The following is a 23,516-nucleotide window of genomic DNA, read 5'->3' on the forward strand; positions in this document are numbered from 1 at the left end:
CCAGGAAAGAACAAAGGCTAATGGTCCTGGCCACCCACACACAGCAAGTGAGTTCAGCACTTTCTCAAGGGGAGGACCAGGGATGAGGAGAGCTGGAGAGTGGGACATCTGCGGTTTTGGTATAAGCCACAACTAGGCCTTCCCCTCAGACCCAGGACTCCAGTTTGGATCAATGTTCTAAGGAGCTGTCCTTGAAGAGCGTTGATGGAAGCCAGAGTCTCATCTCCTCTTGATAAATCATAGTACAAGCCCAGGATTCTCACACACCTCTCCCTCATCTTCCCACTCTTCCAGACAGATGTCCAAAGCCAGCCAGAAGTGAGATTTGCACGTCCCCAGCTGAGTCAGGAGGCAGATATCCCAGCCACATATGCCCCCACACACACTAGCCTTAACCATATTTTTTTATTGAGCCATTTGGATGGGGGTTAGTGATAAAAGAGTTCTTACTCCTCATCACAGTGTCCCTGCCAAGGAGAGGGGACTCAGCAGCTGCTGCAGATACTGGGGTAAACATCCCAGTGCAGGCCAATGGCATCAATGACGGAACCAGACCGGCCACTGATGAAGCGGAGCACGGTGTTGGGGTGCAAGGGGACAGCATTGAAACTTGTGCCGCTGTCTTTCCCAAAAGCCAGATAGCGGCCCTTGTCTGTCACAAAGACCACCTTCTTCAGGTACCCCTTGTACTTCCCGGAAACCTGGATCACTGATTCCCCAGGGTGCAGAAAGATCTCCTCCAGGTCTCCACTGCGGCCACCCACATAGTCACTCCACACTTTGCCATAGCGCACCTGGAGACTGAGAAAGAGGGGAGGAGGAAGGAGAAAGAAGGGTGATGACAGGGATGACAAGTCTCCTGCTAGTCCTACAGACTGTGAAGCCTGGGTGAGCCCTGGAAGATCCTACAGGGAACTTCAATTATTTTGCCAGCAAAGAGACTGTCATCCAGGCAGGAGCACAGTGGCACGATCTTGGCTCACTGCAGCCTCAACATCCTGGGCTCAGGCAATCCTCCCGCCTCTCCCTCCTGAGTAGTTGAGGTTACAGGTGCTCACCACCATGCCCGGCTAATTTTTGTTTTTGTTTTTGTTTTTCTTTGGTAGAGATGGGGTCTTGGTATCTTGCCCAAGCTGAGCTAGAACTCCTGGCCTCAAGTGATCTGCCTCTGCCTCCCAAAGCATTGTAATGACAGGTATGAGCCACTGCACCCAGCCAGCAACTCAAAGAATCTTACCCTACGATGTAGTAGTTGTTGACTCGGACCCGGAGGGCGGTGATGGGGCCGTCCAACTGGTTGCCAGAATGAGAGAATCGCTTTCCGCCACCACCTCCATACTCTCCACTATAGGAGGAAGACCTGGCCTGAACTGGAGGGGCAAGCAGGAGTTGGAGGGAGAAATCTCCCAGGAGTTCAGTTTCTCTGCACCACCCCTGTTCCTCCCACAACTCAGCTCCCACCTGAAACCAGCCTCCTGCCTTCCCATGTCCCCATTACCAGGCTCTGGTATCTCACTTACTGGCATTGGCAGAGGCTGAGGCACAGAGAAGGGCTAGGAGAGCGACTGTCAACATTCTGAGGCTGGAGTGGGAAGAAAAGAGCAAATAAAGATTCACCTTTTTCCTTGTGGACTTGATTGACCCAGGCACTCCTGACCTGCAGCTCAGACCAAGGCTTCTTCGTCCTTCAACTCAGACCCAGCAGACCCAGTCTTGAGCATAGAAATGACTGTCCATAGCCTATAGTCCTGTTCCTCCCTGATGCTACCTTCTATGTCCCTGATCCCTCCAGCTCTCCCTGGTCTGGCTGTAGCCAAGCCCTCCTCTTTTCTCTCAAGCCTGAAAATGAACCCTAACTATCTGGATTAAGCCTTATTCCATCCTGGCACAAAGCAGAAAAGTTTTTTGAAATCAGCCAAACTCAGGTACATTTGGGTTGGTGTGGCCATAGCCAGGAAAGAAGTTTTCTAAGGAGGGAGTAGAGGACCTCTCACAAGCAAAGAGACGGCTGAGTTTACCAAGCCCAGAGGCTGAGCAAAGAAAGCCTCACCATCTGTGGTGAATTGGCCTGACTTATGGGGCACCTGGAGCATGGTTTAAATCCCTAGCATCCACCTGGTCGCAAGGAAAGAAGAATTTTCGAGGTGCCTCTGTGTCACCTGGGGAGCAGAGTTGGTGACAGAAGGGACTGTGCCAGCACCAGTAGCCAAGCAGTGCTGGTGGAACTAGGACAGACAGAGAAGTTGCAGAAGGAGTTGGGACCAGCTCAAGATATTAGACTCCAGGTACCTGGTCTATGTGTCACTATTCTTTTCTCCACTAACACACATCTGGCCATGTCCATTCCCCTGAACACCTGGACACCTGAACCAGGTGTCCCCAGTCCTTCAGCAGAGACCTAGACAGCTTTGCACCTAAGATTAGTGCAGACCCAGGAGCCCCAATTAACTCAAGTCTTTCCTGCCACTCCTTCCAGGCATCCTATTCGCCAACTCCCATTTGAATTCCCCCCCAACTCAGATTCCGGCATCTTTGCCACCCCTCACCTGGCAGTTTCAGATGCAAAGCAGCCCCCTGGAAACTTCCAGATGTTTTATACCAGGTTCAAGCCCTCCCCCTGCCCTTTATTGTGTGAACCTCACCTCCTGAGCAAACATGAGCAACCTCTTCGGATCAGGTGTCAGGCGGGGTCTGGAACACCTTATCCTGCCTCTCCCCCATAGTCAACAGATACTACAGCATAGGGCAAGATTCTTTGAGTTCCTGGCTGGGCATGGTGGCTCACACCATAGTCAACAGATACTACAGCATAGGGCAAGATTCTTTGAGTTCCTGGCTGGGCATGGTGGCTCACACCATAGTCAACAGATACTACAGCATAGGGTAAGATTCTTTGAGTTCCTGACTGGGCATGGTGGCTCACACCTGTCATTACAATGCTTTGGGAGGCAGAGGCAGATCGCTTGAGGCCAGGAGTTCTAGCTCAGCCTGGGCAAGATAGTGAGACCCCATCTCTATCAAAACAAAAATTAGCCGGGCAAGGTGATGAGCACCTGTAGCCTCAACTACTCAGGAGGGAGGTGGGGAGGATCGCCTGAGCCCAGGACGTTGAGGCTGCAGTGAGACAAGATCATGCCACTGCACTCCAGCCTAGGTGACAGGTGGCAAGGTGGAGTCCACTCTGGGCCAAGTGCCATATATCAGGAGGAACATAGTAAACCTAAGGTCACTGCCAGCAGCTCTGGGTGGGCAAAGTGGCTTATCACCTCTAGGCTTGGTAGATGCCCTCCCCTGAAATCTGCCATCTGTCAGGACAAACAGAGCCCCTCCCAGGCATTTGAAATGTGGATTATCCCAGAAAGGGAATATATTCCCTTTCCAAAACCTTACACTTAGGAGTGCCGACTACTTGCCAGACATTTTTTTCTTTCCTTTTTCTAATATGAAAAATCCAAACACATGTAAAAGTTTAAAGAACTGTACGGTGGCCGGGCACGGTGGCTCACGCCTGTAATCCAACACTTTGGGAGGCCGAGGCAGGTGGATCACCTGAGGTCAGGAGTTTGAGACCAGCTTGGCCAACATGGTGAAACCCCGTCTCTAGTAAAAGTACAAAAAGTAGCCGGGTGTGATAACTGGTGCCTGTGATTCCAGCTAGTCAGGAGGCAGAGGCAGGAGAATCACTTGAACCTGAGGGGCAGAGGTTGCAGTGAGCTGAGATCGCGCCACTGCACTCTAGCTTGGGCAACACAGTGAGACTCCATCTCAAAAAAAAAAAAAAAGAAAGAAAGAAAGAATTGTATAGTGAGGCTGGGTGCAGTGGCTCATGCCTGTAATCCCAGCACTTTGAGAGGTCGAAGCAGGAGGATTGCTTAAGCTCAGGAGTTCAAGACCAATGTGGGCAACATAGGGAGATTTCATCTCTACAAAAAAATAAAACAATTAGCTAGTGATGGTGGTGCACACCTGTGCTCCCAGCTAGTCAGGAGGCTGAGGCAGGAGGATCACTTGAGCCCAGGAGGTCAAAGTTGCAGTGAGCCATGATTAAAACATCATGTCTCAAAAAAAGAAAAGAAAAAAAAAGAATTGTGTAGTCAACACTCATATAACCACCGTATAGATTATACTATGGTTAATATTTTGCTGTAATTGCTTTCTTTTTTCTTTCTTTTTTTTTGGAGACAGAGTCTGGCTCTATCCTCCAGACTGTAGGGCAGCGGCACGATCTCGGCTTACTGTAATCTCTACCTCCTGGGTTCAAGCAATTCTGCCTCAGCCTCCCAAGTAGCTGAGATTACAGGCACGCACCACCACGTCCAGCTAATTTTTGTAATTTTAGTAGAGACAGGGTTTCGCCATGTTTGCCAGGATGGTCTCAATCTCTTGACCTTGTTATCCGCCTGCCTTGGCCTCCCAAAGTGCTGGGATTACAGGCATGAGCCACCGCGCCTGGCCTGCATTTTTTTTTTTTATCCGCTCATCTATTTATCCTCAATATGCCAAACCCTTCCTAAGCCATCTCTCTCTGAGAAGGATGCCTGGGGCTGCAGGTGCACAGTGAACACGTGCCTATTGCCCCGCTGGAGACAGAGTCAGTCCAGTGGGAAGTGCGAAGCTGAGGATCCGAAGGTCTACAGGTGTCTCTCTGGGGGTAATTCTGGGCTTTTGGCTCTCAAGTCTCCTGGGTACCATGGCTGAATCTTCCTGGGGCTGTAGGCCACCCAGGCCATTGCTTCTTTCTTAGGTCTGTAACACCCCCAGGGGTGATGTCATAGTTTTTTTTTTTTTTTTTCCTCTGTAGGCTCTTCACTTTCAGGACTGATTTCTCTCAGCCTAAAATCCCTAGGACCGACTCCAGGGACCTAGCGCCTGACCCCTCCTGGACTGGCCCTCTGACCTCTCTGATTCAGCAGGTCCAAGAAGAGGGAAGGACAGAGGACCAGAAGGGGTTGGAATAAGTACTCTCAATTATAAATGACTAGTCAGGCATTCAGAGCACCCCACCCCTCACAGGCTTACCATCTGGGGCCAAGGACTCATCCCAGATAGCAAAGGCAGTCCCGCCCTGAGGATCTGGAAATGGCGGGGACTCCAGGGGGATGAGTTGTGGGAGTGAAACAGAACAGCAGCCAAAGATGCCACGTTCACTCCTCCCTTCCCCTCTCTTTTTCTCCAAGGTCAAGGTCGGTACATCCTGCTGCTATAACTTTCACCTCATTCCAGCCGTTTTGTTTTGTGTCTCTCTCCCTCTCTCTTTCCCAGTGACTCTCCTTCCTTTTATGTCTTCATCTTTCCCTGCTCTGAGGAAGATTTTTCTTTCCTTTTTTTTTTAGATGGAGTCTTGCTCTGTAGCTGGGCTGGAGTGCAGTGGTGCGATCTCGATTCACTGAAACCTCTGCCTCCAGGGTTTAAACATTCCCCTGCCTCAGCCTCCTGAGTAGCTGGGACTACAGGTGCGCGCCACCACGCCCAGATAATTTTTTGTATTTTACTAGAGATGGGGTTTCATCATGTTGGCCAGGATAGTCTCGATCTCCTGAAATTGTGATCCGCTTTCCTCAGCTCCCAAAGTGCTAGGATTACAGGCATGAGCCACCACACCCAGCCTTTTCTTTTCTTTATCTTTTTTTTTTTTTTAAAGACAGAGTCTGGCTCTGTTGCCCAGGATGGAGTGCAGTGGCCCAATCTCAGCTCACTGCAACTTCCGCCTCCAGGATTCAAGTGATTCTCCGGCTTCAGCCTCCCAAGTAGCTGGAATCAGGCACCCACCACCATGCTCGGCTAATTTTTGTATTTTTAGTAAAGATGGGGTTTCACTATGTTGGACAGGCTGGTCTTGAACTGACTTCAGGTGATCCACCCACCTTCATCTCCCAAAGTGCAGGAATTACAGGCGTGAGCCACCACAACTGGCCTAAAGTTTTTTCTTTATATTCCTTCTCTCCATACCTTTTTCCTTCTGCCCCTTCTTTCCTGTCCCTACATCTCTCCCAAGCTCTCTCTCTAGCTCTTTCCTCTCTCCTTTCTAATCTTTGCCTATCTTCTTCTGTTTAGGGACAGACCACCCCTAGTCTGTGACCAAACACAAAAAGTCAAAGATTGCAGCTCAGAGAGGTCGAGGTGGGCACCTTGGAAGGATGTCCTCATGTTTCCAGGCATGACACATCCAGGACCCTCAGGACAGAGGTGCCCACATTTGCCACAGCTCCACTCCGTTGCACCCACCCTGCCTGTATGGAGATCCAGCATCTCCTCCATTGCCAGAGGCTGCTCCTTGTTCCACCATAGCAAGTCCTCAGTCTCCAGAGTGCAAGAGATGCCTTCCTATGGTGGGAAGGGTCTCAAGGCCCATTTTCTGTCCATCCCAGAAACAAGGAAAGCTGCCCTATTGCTAATGCTGGTACCTCTAGGGTGCACCCTGAAGTGGGGATTGAGCCAGAAGAAAGAACATGAAGGCAGTGAGACACCAGGTCCAAGGCCGGGCACGGTGGCTCAAGCCTGTAATCCCAGCACTTTGGGAGGCCGAGACGGGCGGATCACGAGGTCAGGAGATCGAGACCATCCTGGTTAACACGGTGAAACCCCGTCTCTACTAAAAAAGATACAAAAAACTAGCCGGGCGAGGTGGCGGGCGCCTGTAGTCCCAGCTACTCGGGAGGCTGAGGCAGGAGAATGGCGTGAACCCGGGAGGCGGAGCTTGCAGTGAGCTGAGATCCGGCCACTGCACTCCAGCCTGGGTGACAGAGCGAGACTCCGTCTCAAAAAAAAAAAAAAAAAAAAAAAAAAAAAAAGAGACACCAGGTCCCCATCTCTGCTTCTGCCTCATCAGATCCTGTTTGAGCCACTTTACATTTAACCTATGTGCCAGCTGTAGGCCTACCTGCCCCTTTTAAACTCTAGCTGAAGTTGCCTTAAACCTCATCTGGTTCCCGGTCCTGGACGCATGAATGTCCAAAGCCCTTCCAGAGCTTTCTGCCACTCAACAGAAAGCACCTCAACACATGTTTTTTGTTTGCTTGTTTTTGTTTTTTGTTTGCCTGTTTTTAATTTTTTTTCAAGATGGAGTCTTGCTCTACTGCCCTTTCTCGGTTCACTGCAACTTCCACCTCCCAGGTTCAGGCGATTCTCCTGCCTCAGCCTCCCAAGTAGCTGGGATTACAGGCATCCACCACCATGCCTTGCTAATTTTTGTATTTTTAGTAGAGACGGAGTTTCACCATGTTGGACAGGCTGGACAGGCTGGTTTCGAACTCCTGATCTCTTGATCCACCCTCAGTCTCCCAAAGTGCTGGGATTACAGATGTGAGCCACCGCGCCCGGCTCAACACATGTTTATCAAGCATCTCTACATTGGAGGCACCATTCTAGATGCTGAAGAGACAGCAATGAGGAAAAGAGTCAACAGCCAACCTCAAGGAGCTGTAGGGCCAAGGGAAAGCTTCTTCTCTGCTCTCTAGCCCTATAAAGGCTCCCTGAAAAGGAACTGACAGTTGGCAAATTAATAGGAGAAAAAGGTGTACAAAATTTATGTCACATGCACAAGTGCAAGGGAACCACAGGAGAATGATGACCTAATAACGCAGAGTGGTCCAGATGCTTATGTAGCCTCCTTCCTCATAAGGGAGGGGAAATGGGGGTGCAGCAATGTTGAGAGGTAGTATGTGATTTTGTGGGGAAATATATGGGGCCAGGCGCAGTGGCTCACACCTTGTAATCCCAGCACTTTAGGAGCCTGAGGTGGGTGGATCACTTGAGGTCAGGAGTTCGAGATCAGCCTGACCAACGTGGTGAAACCCCATCTCTACTAAAAAATGCAAAAATCAGCCGGGTGTTGTGGCACATGCATGTAATGCCAGTTACTTGGGAGGCTGAGGCAGGAGAATCGCTTGAACCAGGGAGGCGGAGCTTGCAGTGAGCCGAGATTGCACCATTGCACTCCAACCTGGGCAACAAAAGCAAAACTCTGTCTCAAAAATATAAAAATTATTTAAAAAGGGCCAGGCGCGGTGGCTCAAGCCTGTAATCCCAGCACTTTGGGAGGCCGAGACAGGCGGATCACGAGGTCAGGAGATCGAGACCATCCTGGCTAACACGGTGAAACCCCGTCTCTACTAAAAAATACAAAAAACTAGCCGGGCGAGGTGGCGGGCGCCTGTAGTCCCAGCTACATGGGAGGCTGAGGCAGAAGAATGGCGTGAACCCGGGAGGTGGAGCTTGCAGTGAGCTGAGATCCGGCCACTGCACTCCAGCCTGGGCAACACAGTGAGACTCCGTCTCAAAAAAAAAAAATATTATTTAAAAAGGAGAAATGAATGGACCCAAGAGATAGGAATTAACTTGTAAATGATTCCCTTGGAATTTGAATAAGCCCGAGAGACCGACTATCTTGTGAAAAAGTCTGTCTACGTTTGGTTGCATTCTTCAGTCTTATTTTCTGCCATAGATCCCTAATGAGGTTATCTGCGATAGATAACGAGCTGGAAGTGTGATGAATTTGGAAATAATGAAGACAGGAGGGTGACAGGAGGGTGACTGGAGGGAAATGAGGGAAGCTGACCCATGAGGCCTAGGCAGCAGCCAGTGGGAAGAGGATGCAGGGCCTGGGAGGTGTGGTCAGGAGTTTGGCTTTTTTTTTTTTTTTTTTGAGACGGAGTCTCGCTCTGTCACCAGGCTGGAGTGCAGTGGCACAATCTCAGCTCACTGCAACCTCTGACTCCCTGGTTCAAGCGATTCCTCTGCAACAGCCTCCCGAGTAGCTGGGATTACAGGCACACGCCACCACGCACAGCTAATTTTTGTATTTTTAGTAGAGACGGGGTTTCACCATGTCGGCAGGATGTTCTCGAACTCCTGACCTTGTGATCCGCCCACCTCGGCCTCCCAAAGTGCTGGGATTACAGGCGTGAGCCACCGCGCCCAGCCTGGAGGAGTTTGGCTTCTTTTCTCACAGTGAGGGGAGCCATGGAAGGATTTTGAACAGAGGGGTACATGCTCATGTTTGCATTTTAGAAGGATTGCTGTCTCCTGATTTTGATAAAGTGGAGGAGGGACTTGGGCAGGGTAAGAGTGGAGACAGGAGGCCATGGCAGATGTGGTGTGACTCTCTTCTCTCCCCTCTAGAATTCCCCTGAAAGCTCCTCCCTCTCTCAGCTGAAGCAGCTTTGCCCTCTTTTCAAAGTTTTGGTGCAATTTCAGACCTATGGTGGGGATCTGCCTCTCCACCCCCATCCAGAAGGTTTCGGACACCTGTGGCTCATGCCTGTAATCCCAGCAATTTGGGAGGCCAAGCCAGGACAATAACTTGAGGCCAGGAATTTGAGACCAGCCTGGTCAACATAGCAAGACCTCCCCATCCCCACAAAAACTAAAAAACTAATTTACAAAAATTATCTGAGGGCTGAGCGCTGTGGCTCATACCTATAATCCCAGCACTTTGGGAGGCCAAGGCAGGCAGATCATTGAGGTCAGAAGTTCGAGACCAGTGTGACCAACATGGTGAAACCTTGTCTCTACTAAAAATACAAAAATTAGCCTGTGTGGTGGTGGACTCCTGTAATCTGCTGCAGCTATTTGGGAGGCTGAGGCAGGAGGATGGCTTGAATCCGGGAGGCAGAGGCTGCAGTGAGCAGAGATCGCACCATTGCACTCCAGCCTGGGCGACAGAGCAAGACTCCGTCTCAAAAAAAAAAAAAAAAAATTAGCTGGGCATAGTGGTGCACACCTGCAGTCTCAGTACTTGGAGGACTGAGGTGGGAGGATTGCTTGAGCCCAGGAGTTTGAGGCTGCAGAGAGTTATGATCATGCCATTGCACTCCAGCCTTCGTGACAGAGTAAGACCGTGTCTCAAAAATAAATAAATAAATAAATAAAAATAAAATAATAAAAAAGAATGTTTTGGCCGGTTGCGGTGGCTCACGCCTGTAATCCCACCACTTTGGGAGGCCGAGGCTGGCAGATCACCTGAGGTCAAGAGTTCGAGACCAGCCTGGCAAACATGGTGAAACCCTGTCTCTACTAAAAATACAAAAATTAGCCAGACATGGTGGCAGCCACCTATAATCCCAGCTACTTGGGAGGCTGAGGCAGGAAAACCACTTGAACCCAGGAGGCAGAGTTTGCAGTGAGCTAAGATCGCGCCATTGTACGACAAGAGTGAAACTCCGTCTTAAAAAAAAAAAAGAGAATGTTTCAAAATATATTTCCAAACAGTGGGAGATCTGTTTCCCGATAAGAAAAAAAAATTATCTGCTTCTTATTTACACACTGGGCCTTGGTGCATGCTGTGCATGTTTTCATTTGGACAAAGGGTCTGACAGCATAAGCGCTGCTTTTCTGTTCACTCTTAGCTGCTCCAGTGAATAAAGTGTAATGGGCAGAAGTGACTTCACCAGGTTGCCCAGGGGAGTCCTGCACTCCCTCCACAGTGGCCTGCAGTTGCTAATCTTCAACTCTGCCCATGCACACTCCAGCTGCCTAAAATGCTCTCTTCCTTCTGCCCCCCTGGCAGCCTCCAGGTTATTCAGAGGGGAACACCACCACCCTGCACCACCACCCACCCTTCTCACAGGAAGGCCTCAGCTCTCTTCTCCTCCTAGCTCCTCCTCTTCAAATAGAATTCATTATTCCTTTCTTTGGCTTCTGTGTGTTTCCTACATTACTCTATTATGGTTCTAATTACCCTGCACTGTAATTTATCTGTTTACATGTAAGCCTTCTCCACTAAACTGAGAGCTCATTCTAAGGCAGGGGCCATGGCTCAGTCATCTCTGAATTCCCAGCATCTGGCATCACACCTGGTACAGAGTAAGCATCTATGGATGATTGTCCAGTGAATACAGCACCTTGGGTCCAGGCTACAACGAGACTTCTACGAACTGTTCCTCCTTTGTCTTTCCACGCCTCTCTGTCTCTCCTCTTGCAGGGTTTGTATTTGGGTTTTCTTTGCTTTCTTATTCACTTCTATTTATTTTTTTCTTTTTTGAGACAGGGTCTCACTCTGTACCCCAGGCTGGAATGCAGTGCCACTATTACAGCTCACTGTAGCCTCGACCTCCTGGGCTCTGTTGATCCTCCACCTCAGCCTCCCAAGTATCTGGGACCATACCCAGCAAATTTTTGCATTTTTATTTTTTGTAGAGATGAGGTCTCACTGTGTTGCTTAGGCTGGTCTTGAACTCCTGTGCTCAAGTGATCCTCCCACCTCAGCCTCCCAAGTGCTGGGAATACGGATGTGAGCCACCTTCATCGGGAAACCTCAGGGCAGCTTGGGTGGCCACGGTAGTAAGAGAGGCCGCAGGGGCCCAGATTCAGGATAGGTAAGGGTACATTGTTAATCTTTTTTTTTTTTTTTTTTTTTTTTTTGAGACAGAGTCTCACTCTGTCGCCCAGGCTGGAGTGCAGTGGCGCGATCTCGGCTCACTGCAAGCTCCGCCTCCCGGGTTCACACCATTCTCCTGCCTCAGCCTCCGAATAGCTGGGACTACAGGCGCCCGCCACCACGCCCGGCTAGTTTTTGGTATTTTTAGTAGAGACGGGGTTTCACCGTGTTAGCCAGGATGGTCTCGATCTCCTGACCTTGTGATCCACCCCCCTCGGCCTCCCAAAGTACTGGGATTACAGGCGTGAGCCACCGCGCCCAGCCCATTGTTAATCATTTTTTAAGCCAGAAACCTATAGCCATGTACCAAGCATTTGTGGACAGAATGTTATATTACAAAGAGATGTTAGTAAAGTTATGGGAGGCTGTTTTTCTGGCCTGAGCTCCTGAACTAGACTCCAAAAGACTAAACCAAAATGGAGCCACCCATGCTAAATGCTACATAAACAAACAGAAACTTTAAAGAAAACAGAGAGACCCCAAAACAGACCAGTTTTTTCTTCCTGAAAACAAGAAATTCCAGCATAATAAGAAACTCCCCTCTGCTCCAACTGTTCCCAAAAAAGTAACCTGAAATAACGAAGTTTTTCCTTGTTGCTCTATTTCCTTATTCCCACCTTACAAAACCCACTGCTCTGTTTCTCAGTGGGATTTCAGACCAAAAAAGTCCATTCACGATGGTGACAGATTGACATCAATGCCTCAAGTTTTTATCAATCTCTCAAAATTGAAAGTTGGCCAAAAAGAGATAATTGGCTTTCTTTGTTTTGTTTTGTGTTTTTGAGACTGAGCTTAGCTCTGTCACCCAGGCTGGAGTGCAGCGGCACGATCTCGGCTCACTGCAACCTCCACCCTCCTGGGTTCAATCCATTCTTGTGCCTCAGCCTCCCAAGTAGCTGGGATTATAGGCACCTGCCACCACAGCCAGCTAAATTTTGTATTTTTAGTAGAGATGGGGTTTCACCATGTTGGCCAGGATGGTCTCCAACTCTGGACCTCAGGTGATCCGCCTTCCTCGGCCTCCCAAAGTGCTGAGATTACAGGCATGAGCCACCGCGCCAGGCCAAGATAATTGTTAAATTAAGTTTAGCCTAAAGCTGCCTCCTTACATATTTTAATTTAGGCCTAAAGATTTCTCCTCACCTAGTGGCCTTACTGGAGGTGTAAATAGACTATAACCTTCTCTTATACCAATCACAGAGTTTTGGCCAATCACAAGTGGTCACTGTTAAAACCATGTTCAAATAAAGGCAAGTGCCACACCTTAACAAGTCTGGCTATTTCTGTACCTCATCTCCATTTTCTGTATGTCACTTTCCTTTTTCCGTCTATAATTATTATCCAACCATATGGCAGCCCCAGAGTTTCTCTGAACCTATGCTGGTTCAGGGAGCTGCCTGATTCGCTAATTGTTCATTGCTCAATTAAACTCTGTTAAATTTAATTTGTCTTAAGTTTTTCTTTTAACAGATACACGGGTTTAACACTTGGCTCCAGACCTTACCTACCATGTAACCCACTGAGCTTCAGTTTTTTTTTTTTTTTCTTTTTTGAGATGGAGTCTCATTCTGTTGCCCAGGCTGGAGTGCAGTGGCACAATCTCGGCTCACTGCAACACTCGCCTCCCTGGTTCAAGCTATTCTTCTGCCTCAGCCTCCCGAGTAGCTGGGACTACAGGCACGTGCCACCACATCCAGCTAATTTTTGTATTTTTAGTAGAGACGGGGTTTCACCATATTGGCCAGGCTGGTCTCCAACTCCTGACCTGGTGATCTGTCCACCTCAGCCTCCCAAAGTGCTGGAATTACAGGTGTGAGCCACCGCGCCCAGCCTGGAGCTTCAGTTTTTTCATCTGTAAATTGGAGATAATAAGACCCATCAATTTTTGTCAGTCCCCTGGTACAGGCCTGGCACATGGTAGGTAGTGAGTGAAATGTTTATTCTCCCTTCAGATTTTCATGAAATACTCTGGTCTTTCTTTTTGGCCTCTTTCAGATAAAGATCTGGACAGCCTTTATCTTACTCATCTACCATTAGCTACATTTCATGGGTTAGCTTGAGTAGATACTAGAGATCTTGTTAAATGCATCATAAGACCGGAAGAAGAATGTTGTATACATTGATTTAGACAACTGAAGCTCCTGGTTTTAATTTTTTGTTTTTGTTTTTGTTTTATTGTGGTGTAATTTACATGGTAACTTTGTTTAACTTTGGAGTTTTTGCTTCACAATTTCCACATCTCCTACTGAATTGCTTCCCAACTGTAATGCTTTGGTTTTGACCTTTGTTTAGTTGATTTTTCCTTTGTTCCCTTTGTTTTCCTCCTCAGAAGAGTGATCACTCTGCAGAACATATGATAATGTGATATTCTAAGGCGTCAACTTAAAATCAGGAGATTTGGCCACGCATGGTGGCTCACACCTGTAATCCCAGCACTTTGGGAGGCCAAAGCAGGCAGATCACTTGAGGTCAGGAATTTGAGATCAGCCTGGCCAACATGGTGAAACCCTGTCTCTACCAAAAATACAAAAATTAGCTGGGCATGGTGGTGGGCGCCTGTAGTCCCAGCTACTCGGGAGGCTGAGGCAGGAGAATCGCTTGAACTGGTGAGGCGGTGGTTGCAGTGAGCCGAGATTTTGCCACTGCACTCCAGTCTGGGGGACAGAGTTGAGACTCCGTCTCAGGAAAAAAACAAAAACAAAAACAAAAACAAAATACACAGAAATCTACAAGTTTGGAGAGGAGACATTATTTCTTATCAGGGGTTGCAGTGGTAAGGTGGCCATTAGACTGGGAAGTGTAGCCTCTGGCATAGATCATTTTGAGAGAGAGAAAGATGAGACAGGAATTTATGCTGAATGGGTTGACAAGGTGTACGTATTCAACAGGTTGTAAGAGGACCTATGAATATTCATGAAGGGCCAGCATGCTCATAGCCTGGTGGACTGGATAAAAGCCACTGCCAAGTGTGTTGGCCAGGTACAGTGGCTCACGCCTGTAATCCTAGCATTTTAGGAGGCTGAGGTGGGTGGATCACTTGAGCTTGGGAGTTCAAGAGCAGTCTGGAAAACATGGTGAAATCCCATCTCAACAAGAAATACAAATATTAGCTGAGCATGGTGGTGAGCCCCTGTAGTCCCAGCTACTTAGGAGGCTGAGGTGGGAAGATCGATTGAGCCTGAGAGGTTGAGACTGCAGTGAGCTGTGATTGCACCACTGTACTCCAGCCTGGGTGACAGTGTGAGACCTTGTCTTCCGGAAAAAAAAAAATCTGTTTACCCTCAGAAGGGAACTGCCCAGCTTCCCCTATAAATGCCAATTGGAGCACCCCGATGAAGCAGCTGATATGCTTTGTATACAAGTCATGTGCAACTGGCTCTGTGGTGACAGGAATATTCACCCACTGAATATGCCCATTACACAGGTTATGGTAAATGCTGTGGTCATAAGAGGGCCCCTTCTCTATGGGCACCCCATGTTACTCCTGCAGAATCTACCAGTTCCTGAAGCCTTATCTTACAGATGCTGATAAAATCATCAGGTTAGGGCCGGGTGCAGTGGCTCACACTTGTAATCCCAGCACTTTGGGAGGCCGAGGAGGGCAGATCACGAGGTCAGGAGATTGAGACCAGCCTGGCCAACATGGTGAAACCCTGTCTCTACTAAAAATACAAAAATTAGCCGGGCGTGGTGTCATGCGCCTGTAGTCCCAGCTACTCGGGAGGCTGAGGCAGGAGAATTGCTTGAACCTGGGAGGTGGAGCTTGCAGTGAGCCGAGATGGCGCCACTGCACTCCAGCCTGGGTGACAGAGAGAGACTCCTTCTCAAAAAAAAAAAATAATAATAATAATAATAAAAAGGAAAAGAAGTAAATGGAAATTGGGATTAAAACAAAGGGTTTTCCAGAAAGCAAAGATTGCAGTGAGCTGAGATCACGCCATTGCATTCCATCCTGGGCGTCACAGCGAGACTATCTCAAAAACAAAAACAAAAAACAAAGCTTTTTTATTGTTGTTGTTATTTCTGAGGCTGAGTCTCACTCTGTTGCCCAGGCTGGAGTGCAGTGGTTCGATCCCGGCTCACTGCAAGCTCCACCTCCCCGGCTCACACCGTTCTCCTGCCTCAGCCTCCCGAGTAGCTGGGACTACAGGTGCCCGACACCACGCCTGGATAATTTATTGTATTTTTAGTAGAGACGGGGTTTCACCATGTTAGCCAGGATGTTCTTGATCTTCTGACCTTATGATCCACCCGCCGTGGCCTCCCAAAGTGCTGGGATTACAGGTGTGAGCCACCACGCCTGGACCATGTTTTATATTTTTAGTAGAGACAGGGTTTCACCATGTTGGCCAGGCTGGTTGAACTCCTGACCTCAAATGACCCACCTGCCTTGGCCTCCCAAAGTGCTGGGATTACAGGCATGAGCTACTGTGCCCAGCCTAAAACAAAGGTCTTAATACACCACTGTTGAAAGTTGGGTGAGCCAAAAGAAGCTCCTCTGGTCTTCCAACATTAAAGGACACCAAACCAGTTTTCTGTATTTTCCCCAATTTGAAGAAAATTTTAAAAAAATCCAAAGGCAAAGGTTACACGAGAAAGCTAACCAACCATTGCCTGGTGCAGCGTTTACTAAATCAAGATAAAGACTGATTAAGGCTGGGCGCAGTGGCTCACACCTATAATCTCTGCATTTTGGGGGGCCAAGGTGGGTGGATCACCTGAGGTCAGGAGCTCAAGACCAGCCTGACCAACATGGTGAAACCCCGTCTCTACTAAAAGTACAAAAATTAGTCAGGTGTGGTGGCACGAGCCTGTAATCCCAGGTACTCAGGAGGCTGAGGCAGGGAGAATTGCTTGAACCCGGGAGGTGGAGGTTGCAGTGAGCCATTACTGCACCAATGCACTCCAGCCTGGACAGTAGAGTGAGACTCTGCTCAAAAAAAAAAAGACAAGACATGTTAAAATGTGCTTAGCCAATTGTCAGGGACATAGAAGACTCAGAATCTAATATGGCTGGGGCAGGCCAGGCACAGTGGCTCATGCCTGTAACCCTAGCACTTTGGGAGGCCAAGGTGGGTGGATCACCTGAGGTCAGGAGTTTGAGACCAGCCTGGTCAACAAGGTAAAACCCCGTCTCTACTAAAAATACAAAAATTAGCCGGGTGAGGTGGTGCGTGCCTGTAATTCCAGCTACCTGGGAGACTGAGGCAGGAGAATCACATGAACCTGGGAAGCGGAGGTTGTAGTAAGCCAAGATCACGCCCCTGCACTCCAGCCTGTGCTACCAAGTGAGACCCTGTGTCAAAGAACAGAAAAACAAAAACAATTAAGTCCAGGGCAGTAGCACAGGACTGGAGACGTTTGGACAGAGGAGAAAGATCAGCAGTGGGTACAGAATGAACACATCTTCCTTTGCTTCAGTAGAAAAGGATCAGGACAGCCCTGGAGGGCTCACTACCCTGGGGACAGGACAAAAGGGAGGCAGTTGTATAGATCCAAGGTAGGAGATTTATGGGTAGGGCTTGGCAGACAAACCAGGCTGGCAAAAGCGGTTGATAAAGTCAACATCACAGAAGAAGCCAAGTAAGGTCAGGGCAGGTGAGTCCAGACGGACTCCAGGGTGCAGGATTCGGTGCTGTCAGATGGGCTGGCAGGTGGAGCGGGAGAAAGGAGAGGGTTGGTGCCTAGCAAACTTGATGGCCAAGGCAGAGCAAGCCTGGATGGTAACCAGGTTTTAAGTGGGTCCCTGAGGTGGAGGGGCAGGTCCCTTTGTGATTTTTCAGAGATGACAAGCAATGCTGGGTAAAGGTGAGAGGAAATGAAGCATTGCGTGCCCACTTTATGAAGTGGTTTATCTAAACTAGTATTATTCAGGCCAGGTGCAGTGGCTCACGCCTATAATCCCAGCACTTTGGGAGGCTGAGGTGGGAGGATCACTTGAGCCTAGGAGGTTGAGACTGCAGTGAACTGAGATCATGTCACTGCACTCTGGCTTGGGTGACAGAGCAAGACCTTGTGCCTAAAAAAATAAAACAAAAAGGAGGTCTAGTGTGGTGGCTCACGCCTGTAATCCCAACACTTTGGGATGCTGAGGTGGAAGGATCACTTGAGCCTAGGAGGTTAAGGCTGCAGTGAGCTGAAATCGTACCACTGCAGTGGGCTGAGATCATACCACTGCACTCTGGTTTGGGTAGCAGAGCGAGACCTTGTCCCTAAAAAATAAAAACAAAAAAAGGTCTAGTTTGGTGGCTTATGCCTGTAATTCCAGCACTTTGGGAGACTGAGGCAGGACGATTGAGCCCAGGAGTTTGAGACCAGCCTGGACAACATAGGGAGATCATGTGTCTAAAAATATTTTTTTCTTTTAATTTAAAAAAAGAAAGAAAGCAAAAAGTGACCTAGAATTCTGGTCACATAGGAGGAGGTGTGTTGGCTTCAGCAGCATGAGTGGCATGAGTGTGGCAGTAAGAGAACCAGATACGGTCTCCTGGAGGACCTGCGTCTCCCCCATGCCTGTTGGTGCTTTTCCATTTTCCTTTTTTTTTTTTTTTTTTTTGAGACGGAGTCTGGCTCTGCTGCCCAGGCTGGAGTACAGTGGCTGGATCTCAGCTGACTGCAAGCTCTGCCTCCTGGGTTTACACCATTCTCCTGCCTCAGCCTCCCGAGTAGCTGGGACTACAGGCGCCCGCCACCTCGCCCGGCTAGTTTTTTTGTATTTTTAGTAGAGATGGGGTTTCACTGTGTTAGCCAGGATGGTCTCGATCTCCTGACCTCATGATCCGCCCGTCTCAGCCTCCCAAAGTGCTGGGATTACAGACTTGAGCCACCGTGCCTGGCCCCATTTTCGTTTTTTTAAGAGAGAGGGAGTCTTGCTTTGTCACCCAAGCTGGAGTGCAATGACGCGATCTTGGCTCACTGCAACCTCTATCTCCAAGGTTCAAGCGATTCTTCTGCCTCAGCCTCCCAAGTAGCTGGGATTACAGGTGCCCACCACCATGCCCGGCTAATTTTTGCATTTTTAGCAGAGACGGGGTTTCACCTTGTTGGTCAGGCTGATCTCAAACTTCTGACCTCAGGTGATCCACGTGCCTCTGCCTCCCAAAGTGCTGGGAATACAGGCGTGAGCCACTGCGCCCAGCCTGCTGGTGCTTTTCTTGCAGGAGGCTCGTGGCCTCCAGGCTTTTCCCAGTAGCCTGGTTTGTGGTAGTGCTTAACAGTGTGGACGAGGGAGGTGTGAAAGCTATCACTGCTGTAGAAGTGTGAGTTCCGAGGAGAAAGTAAGAAGTGGATGAACTTAGCAGTTGTAAATTGGGCCACCCACAGTTCCTCAAAAAGTTAAACATAGACTTACCATATGACCCAGCATTCTACTCCTGGGTATATACCCAAGATAAACGGAAAATATATGTCCACACAAAAACTGGGACATCAATTTTCATAGCAGCATTACTCGTAACAGCCAAAATGTAGAAACAACCCACATATCCATCAACTGATGAATGAACAAAATGCAGTCTATCCATGTCACGGACAAGGAGCCGTGCAGTGGCATGGGTGAACCGTGAAGCATCAGGCCACCTGAACCCAGCCAGGCACAAAGGATTACAGGGCATGATTCCACTCATGTGACACGTCTAGAATAGATACAGCCACAGGGACAGAAAATAGACGGGTAGGCCGGGCGCAGTGGCTCAAGCCTGTAATCCCAGCACTTTGGGAGGCCGAGACGGGAGGATCACGAGGTCAGGAGATCGAGACCATCCTGGCTAACACGGTGAAACCCCGTCTCTACTAAAAAATACAAAAAAAAAAACTAGCCGGGCGAAGTGGCGGGTGCCTGTAGTCCCAGGTACTCGGGAGGCTGAGGCAGGAGAATGGCGTGAACCCGAGAGGAGGAGCTTGCAGTGAGCTGAGATCCGGCCACTGCACTCCAGCCTGGATGACAGAGCAAGACTCCGTCTCAAAAAAAAAAAAAAAAAGAAAAGAAAATAGACGGGTAATTGTCAGGGGTGGGGGGTAGGAGATCCTGATGTTGCTGATTCCTTTTTTTGTGTATATGTGTATGACACAGAGTTTCGCTCTTGTCACCCAGGCCAGAGTGCAATGGTGCCATCTCGGCTCACTGCAACCTCTGTCTCCCACGTTCAAGTGATTCTCCTGCCTTAGCCTCCCAAATAGCTGGGATTACAGGCACCCACCACCATGTCTGGCTAATTTTTTTTGTATTTTTAATAGAGATGGGATTTCATCATATTGGCCAGGCTGGTCTCAAACTTCTGACCTCAGGTAATCCACCCACCTTGGCCTCCCAAAGTGTTGGGATTACAGGCGCGAGACAGCGCGCCTGGCATTGATGTTGCTGATTCTAAGACCACACTCTGGATAGTGCCCAACGTCCTACCCATCAACAACGTCCAACAGAACTTTCTGGAATAAATGCAGGCAGGCGAGCAAGCCCTAAAACCGGGGCTTAGTCCAAGAGGGTCCTTGGCTTTGCCAGAAAAAAATTCAGGGGTGAAATCTTCAGCAATCTTTTATCGAACTGGAGCTGCTTCTTGCTGAGCAAGGCTAACTCATAGGCAGGGTGCCCAGAACCAGGCTTGTGGGTTGGTGGCAACTGTATTTATACCCACTTTCAATCACATGCAAATTAAGGGGTGGGTTAATGCAAATCAAGAGGCAGGTTATTCAGAACTTTCTAGGAAAGGGGTGGTAATTTCTGGGTCATTGAATGGAAAAGGACAATAGCCTCTGGGTCATTGCTATGGCATTTGTAAACCGTCATGGCTCTGGTGAGAGTGTCTTAAGCTAATGAGCAATGAGGGCAGCTAGGGATGGCTTTTTTGGCCATCTGCTGGCCTGCCAATTTTTTCACCTTATCCTTTTGGGACCCGGAAATAACTCCTGCCAGTTTCCTAGTTTATTTTTGTTCTTTTTTTTTTTTTTTTTGAGACAGAGTCTGGCTCTGTCAGCTGGTCTGGAGTGTGGTGGCGCTATCTTGGCTCACTGCAACCTCCGCCTCCTGGGTTCAAGAGATTCTCCTGCCTCAGTCTACAGAGCAGCTGGGATTACAGTCCAGCACCACCACACCCGGGTAATTTTTGTATTTTTATTAGAGATGGTGGTTTCACCATGTTGGCCAGGCTGGTCTTGAACTCCTGACATCAAGCGATCTGCCCGACTTGGCCTTCCAAAGTGCTGGGATTACAGACATGAGCCACCATGCCCAGCCTCTTTTTTTTTTTTTTTTTTTTAAATGAGACGGAGTTGCTCTCTTTCACCCAGGCTGGAATACAATGGTGCAATCTCAGTTACTGCAATCTCTGCCCCCCAGGTTCAAGCAGTTCTCCTGCCTCAGCCTCCTGAGTAGCTGGGATTATAGGCACCCACCACCACATCTGCCTAATTTTTTTGTATTTTTAGTATAGACAGGGTTTGGCCGTGTTGGCCAGGCTAGTCTCAAACTCCCGACCTCAGATCCACTTGCCTCAGCCTCCCAAAGTGCTAGAATTACAGGTGTGAGCCACTGCACCGGCCTCCTGTGGAATTTCTCAGCCAACTCCACGCCCTTGCTGCTGCTGCACTCCCCCTCCTCCTCCCTAGTCCATGCCTTCATCCTCGTAAGAATCTGGCAGATCAGGGTAGGGGGAGCCTAGGGATGAAATATGACCAGCCCCCACAGGCCACTCCACAGGGCCACCCTCACCCTCACACACCCGGTGAGAACCCTTGAAGTCAAGTCCTCCAATTACCAATTTCTATGCCACAAACCACCTCCAAACTTAATGACCTCAGATAGCAATACTTATCCTTCTCACAATTTGCATTGGGCAGGGCTCCGTGGGGACAGCTCGTCCCTACTCTATTTGGCACCAGCTGAGTGACCTGAAGGCTGAGGCTGGAATGATCTGAAGATTGGCTCCTTTACATGTTATAGTTGATGCTGTCTGTTACTTGGGACCCTAGCTAGGACTTTAACCAGGGCACCTCCATGTGTGTTGGGCTCCCTCACAACATGGTGGCTGGGTTCCAAGGGTGAGTACAGGGAGGAGAGGGAAAAGGGTGGGGATAGGGAGAAAGAGAAAGAAAGAGAGAGACAGAGGAAAGAGAGCTTTACCTCTTTTATATTTTCAACCTAGCCTTGGAAGTCATAGTGTGACACTCCTGATACATTCTGCTTGCGAGGATTCAGTCACTAAGGCTAACCCATATTCAAGAGGAGAGGAATTAGACTTAATCTTTTCAATAGAAGGAGTGTTAAAAATTTTGCAAACTTCTTTTTTTTTGGAGACAGAGTCTTGCTCTGTCGCCCAGACTGGAGGGCAGTGGAACGATCTCAGCTTACTGCAAGCTCCACCTCCTGGGTTCTTTTTAGTAGAGACGGGGTTTCACCATGTTAGCCAGGGTGGTCTCGATCTCTTAACTTTGTGATCCACCTGCCTTGGCCTCCCAAAGTGCTGGGATTACAGGCGTGTGCCACAAAACCCAGCCACCTCTCTCTTTTTGATAGAAGCTCATAACTTTATTTGGGATCTGATTTGGATAAGACTGCCTTAATAAAGGAATATACATCTCTCCTGGGATGATAAAATATTTTTGTTTTTTTTGAGACAGTCTTGCTCTGTTGCCCAGGCCCAAATGCAATGGTGTGATCGCAGCTCACTGCAGCCTTAAACTCCTGGGCTCAAGTGATCCTCCTGCCTCAGCCTCCCATGTAGCTGGGACTACAGGTGTGTGCCACCACATTCAGACAATATTTTTTATTATTTTTGTAGAGATGAGGTCTTGCTATGTTGCCCAGGCTGGTCTTGAACTCATGGGCTCAAACAATTATTCTGCCTTGGCCTCCAAAAGTGTTGGGATTCTAGGCATAAGCAACACCACCCAACTGATAAATGACTTTCTGTCTTTTCTGATAAATCCTTTTTGATGTAAAGACAAGGGTCCTTTGGGTTGAGTACTCTGATCTATACAGAATTTACATTCTGGGCTGGGTGCCATGGCTCACGCCTGTAATCCCAGCACTTTGGGAGGCCAAGGCAGATGGATCACCTGAGGCTGAGAGTTCAAGACCAGCCTGGCCAACATGGGGAAACCCTGTCTCTACTAAAAATTACAAAAATTAGCTGGGCCTGGTAGTGGGTGCCTGTAGTCCCAGCTACTTGGGAAACTGAGGCAGGAGAATTGCTTGAACCTGGGAGGTGGAGGTTGTAATGAGCCAAGATCATGCCACTGCACTCCAGCCTGGGCGACAGAACAAGACTCCCTCTCAGAAAAAAAAAAAAAAAAAAAAAAAAATTACATTCTGTTTGTGAGGGATGTCTTCTGGTAAATTTACTTTTGCTTTGGTCTGTGTTCCCAGTTTGGATTAACATTTTTGGGAACACTCTTATCTTGGTTTCTTTGGATTTGGTTTGACTCTTTTCTCCTGCTTATTTCTAAAAATCTCCCAAGAGCAAAAATAAACATTCCAACCAGTGGGTTCAGGATGGCTAACGTAAGCCACTAGGGTAGTTCCTGCTGTCTAAAACACCAGACTGAACTCCTAATATCCCATAAATTACAGCATTTATAGGGTTGTCTTTGCTCTCAAGTCATAAATAAGAAATGGAATGGGGACAGCGCGGTGGCTCACACCTGTAATCCCAGCACTTTGGGAGGCCGAGACACGTGGATCACATGAGGCCAGGAGTTCGAGACCAGCCTGGCCAGCATGATAAAACCCCATCTCTACTAAAAATACCAAAAAAAAAAATTTAGCTGGGCATGGTGGCGGGCACCTGTAATCCCAACTACTTGGGATGCTGAGGTAGAAGAATCACTTGAACCCTGGAGGCGGGAGTTGCAGTGAGCTGAGATCGCAACACTGCACTCCAGCCTGGATGACAGAGCAAGACACTGTCTCAAAAAAAAAAAAAAAAAAAGAAAGAAAGAAAAAAAAAGATAAAGAAATGGAATGGGATTCTCAAACATGAAGGCATACCAGGATTTCTGGTTTTTGTTGTTGTTGTTGTTTTGGGTTTTTTTTTTTGAGATGGAGTTTTGTTTTTGTTGCCCAGGCTGGAGAGCAATGGTGCCATCTTGGCTCACCACAACCTTCGCCTCCCGGGTTCAAGTGATTCTCCTGCCTGAGCCTCCA

At 48.6% G+C, this 23,516-nt stretch overlaps 2 protein-coding genes across 3 annotated transcripts in view; one reads left to right on the plus strand and one right to left on the minus strand.

Annotated features, from left to right (window-relative positions):
• The window catches only part of ZNF48 (zinc finger protein 48), a 242,055-nt gene that overhangs the window by 28,594 nt on the left and 189,945 nt on the right, over window positions 1-23,516 (plus strand). The window lies entirely within an intron of this gene.
• The window catches only part of ZG16 (zymogen granule protein 16), a 32,944-nt gene continuing 9,814 nt past the window's right edge, over window positions 387-23,516 (minus strand). The window contains exons 1-4 of one of the 2 annotated variants that reach the window (XM_077985898.1): window positions 2,547-2,631; window positions 1,521-1,582; window positions 1,238-1,370; window positions 387-801 (exon numbers count right to left, since the gene is read on the minus strand). In XM_077985898.1, the coding sequence (XP_077842024.1) occupies window positions 486-801; window positions 1,238-1,370; window positions 1,521-1,575 (504 nt within the window). In that variant the 5' untranslated portion in view covers window positions 1,576-1,582; window positions 2,547-2,631 and the 3' untranslated portion in view covers window positions 387-485. Of the gene's footprint in view, window positions 802-1,237; window positions 1,371-1,520; window positions 1,583-2,546; window positions 2,632-23,516 lie in introns of those variants that run through there. The other variant, XM_028840825.2, reaches the window with a different exon arrangement.

The sequence above is a fragment of the Macaca mulatta genome, chromosome 20, assembly GCF_049350105.2.
Source record: "Macaca mulatta isolate MMU2019108-1 chromosome 20, T2T-MMU8v2.0, whole genome shotgun sequence".
Taxonomy (NCBI): Eukaryota; Metazoa; Chordata; class Mammalia; order Primates; family Cercopithecidae; genus Macaca; species Macaca mulatta.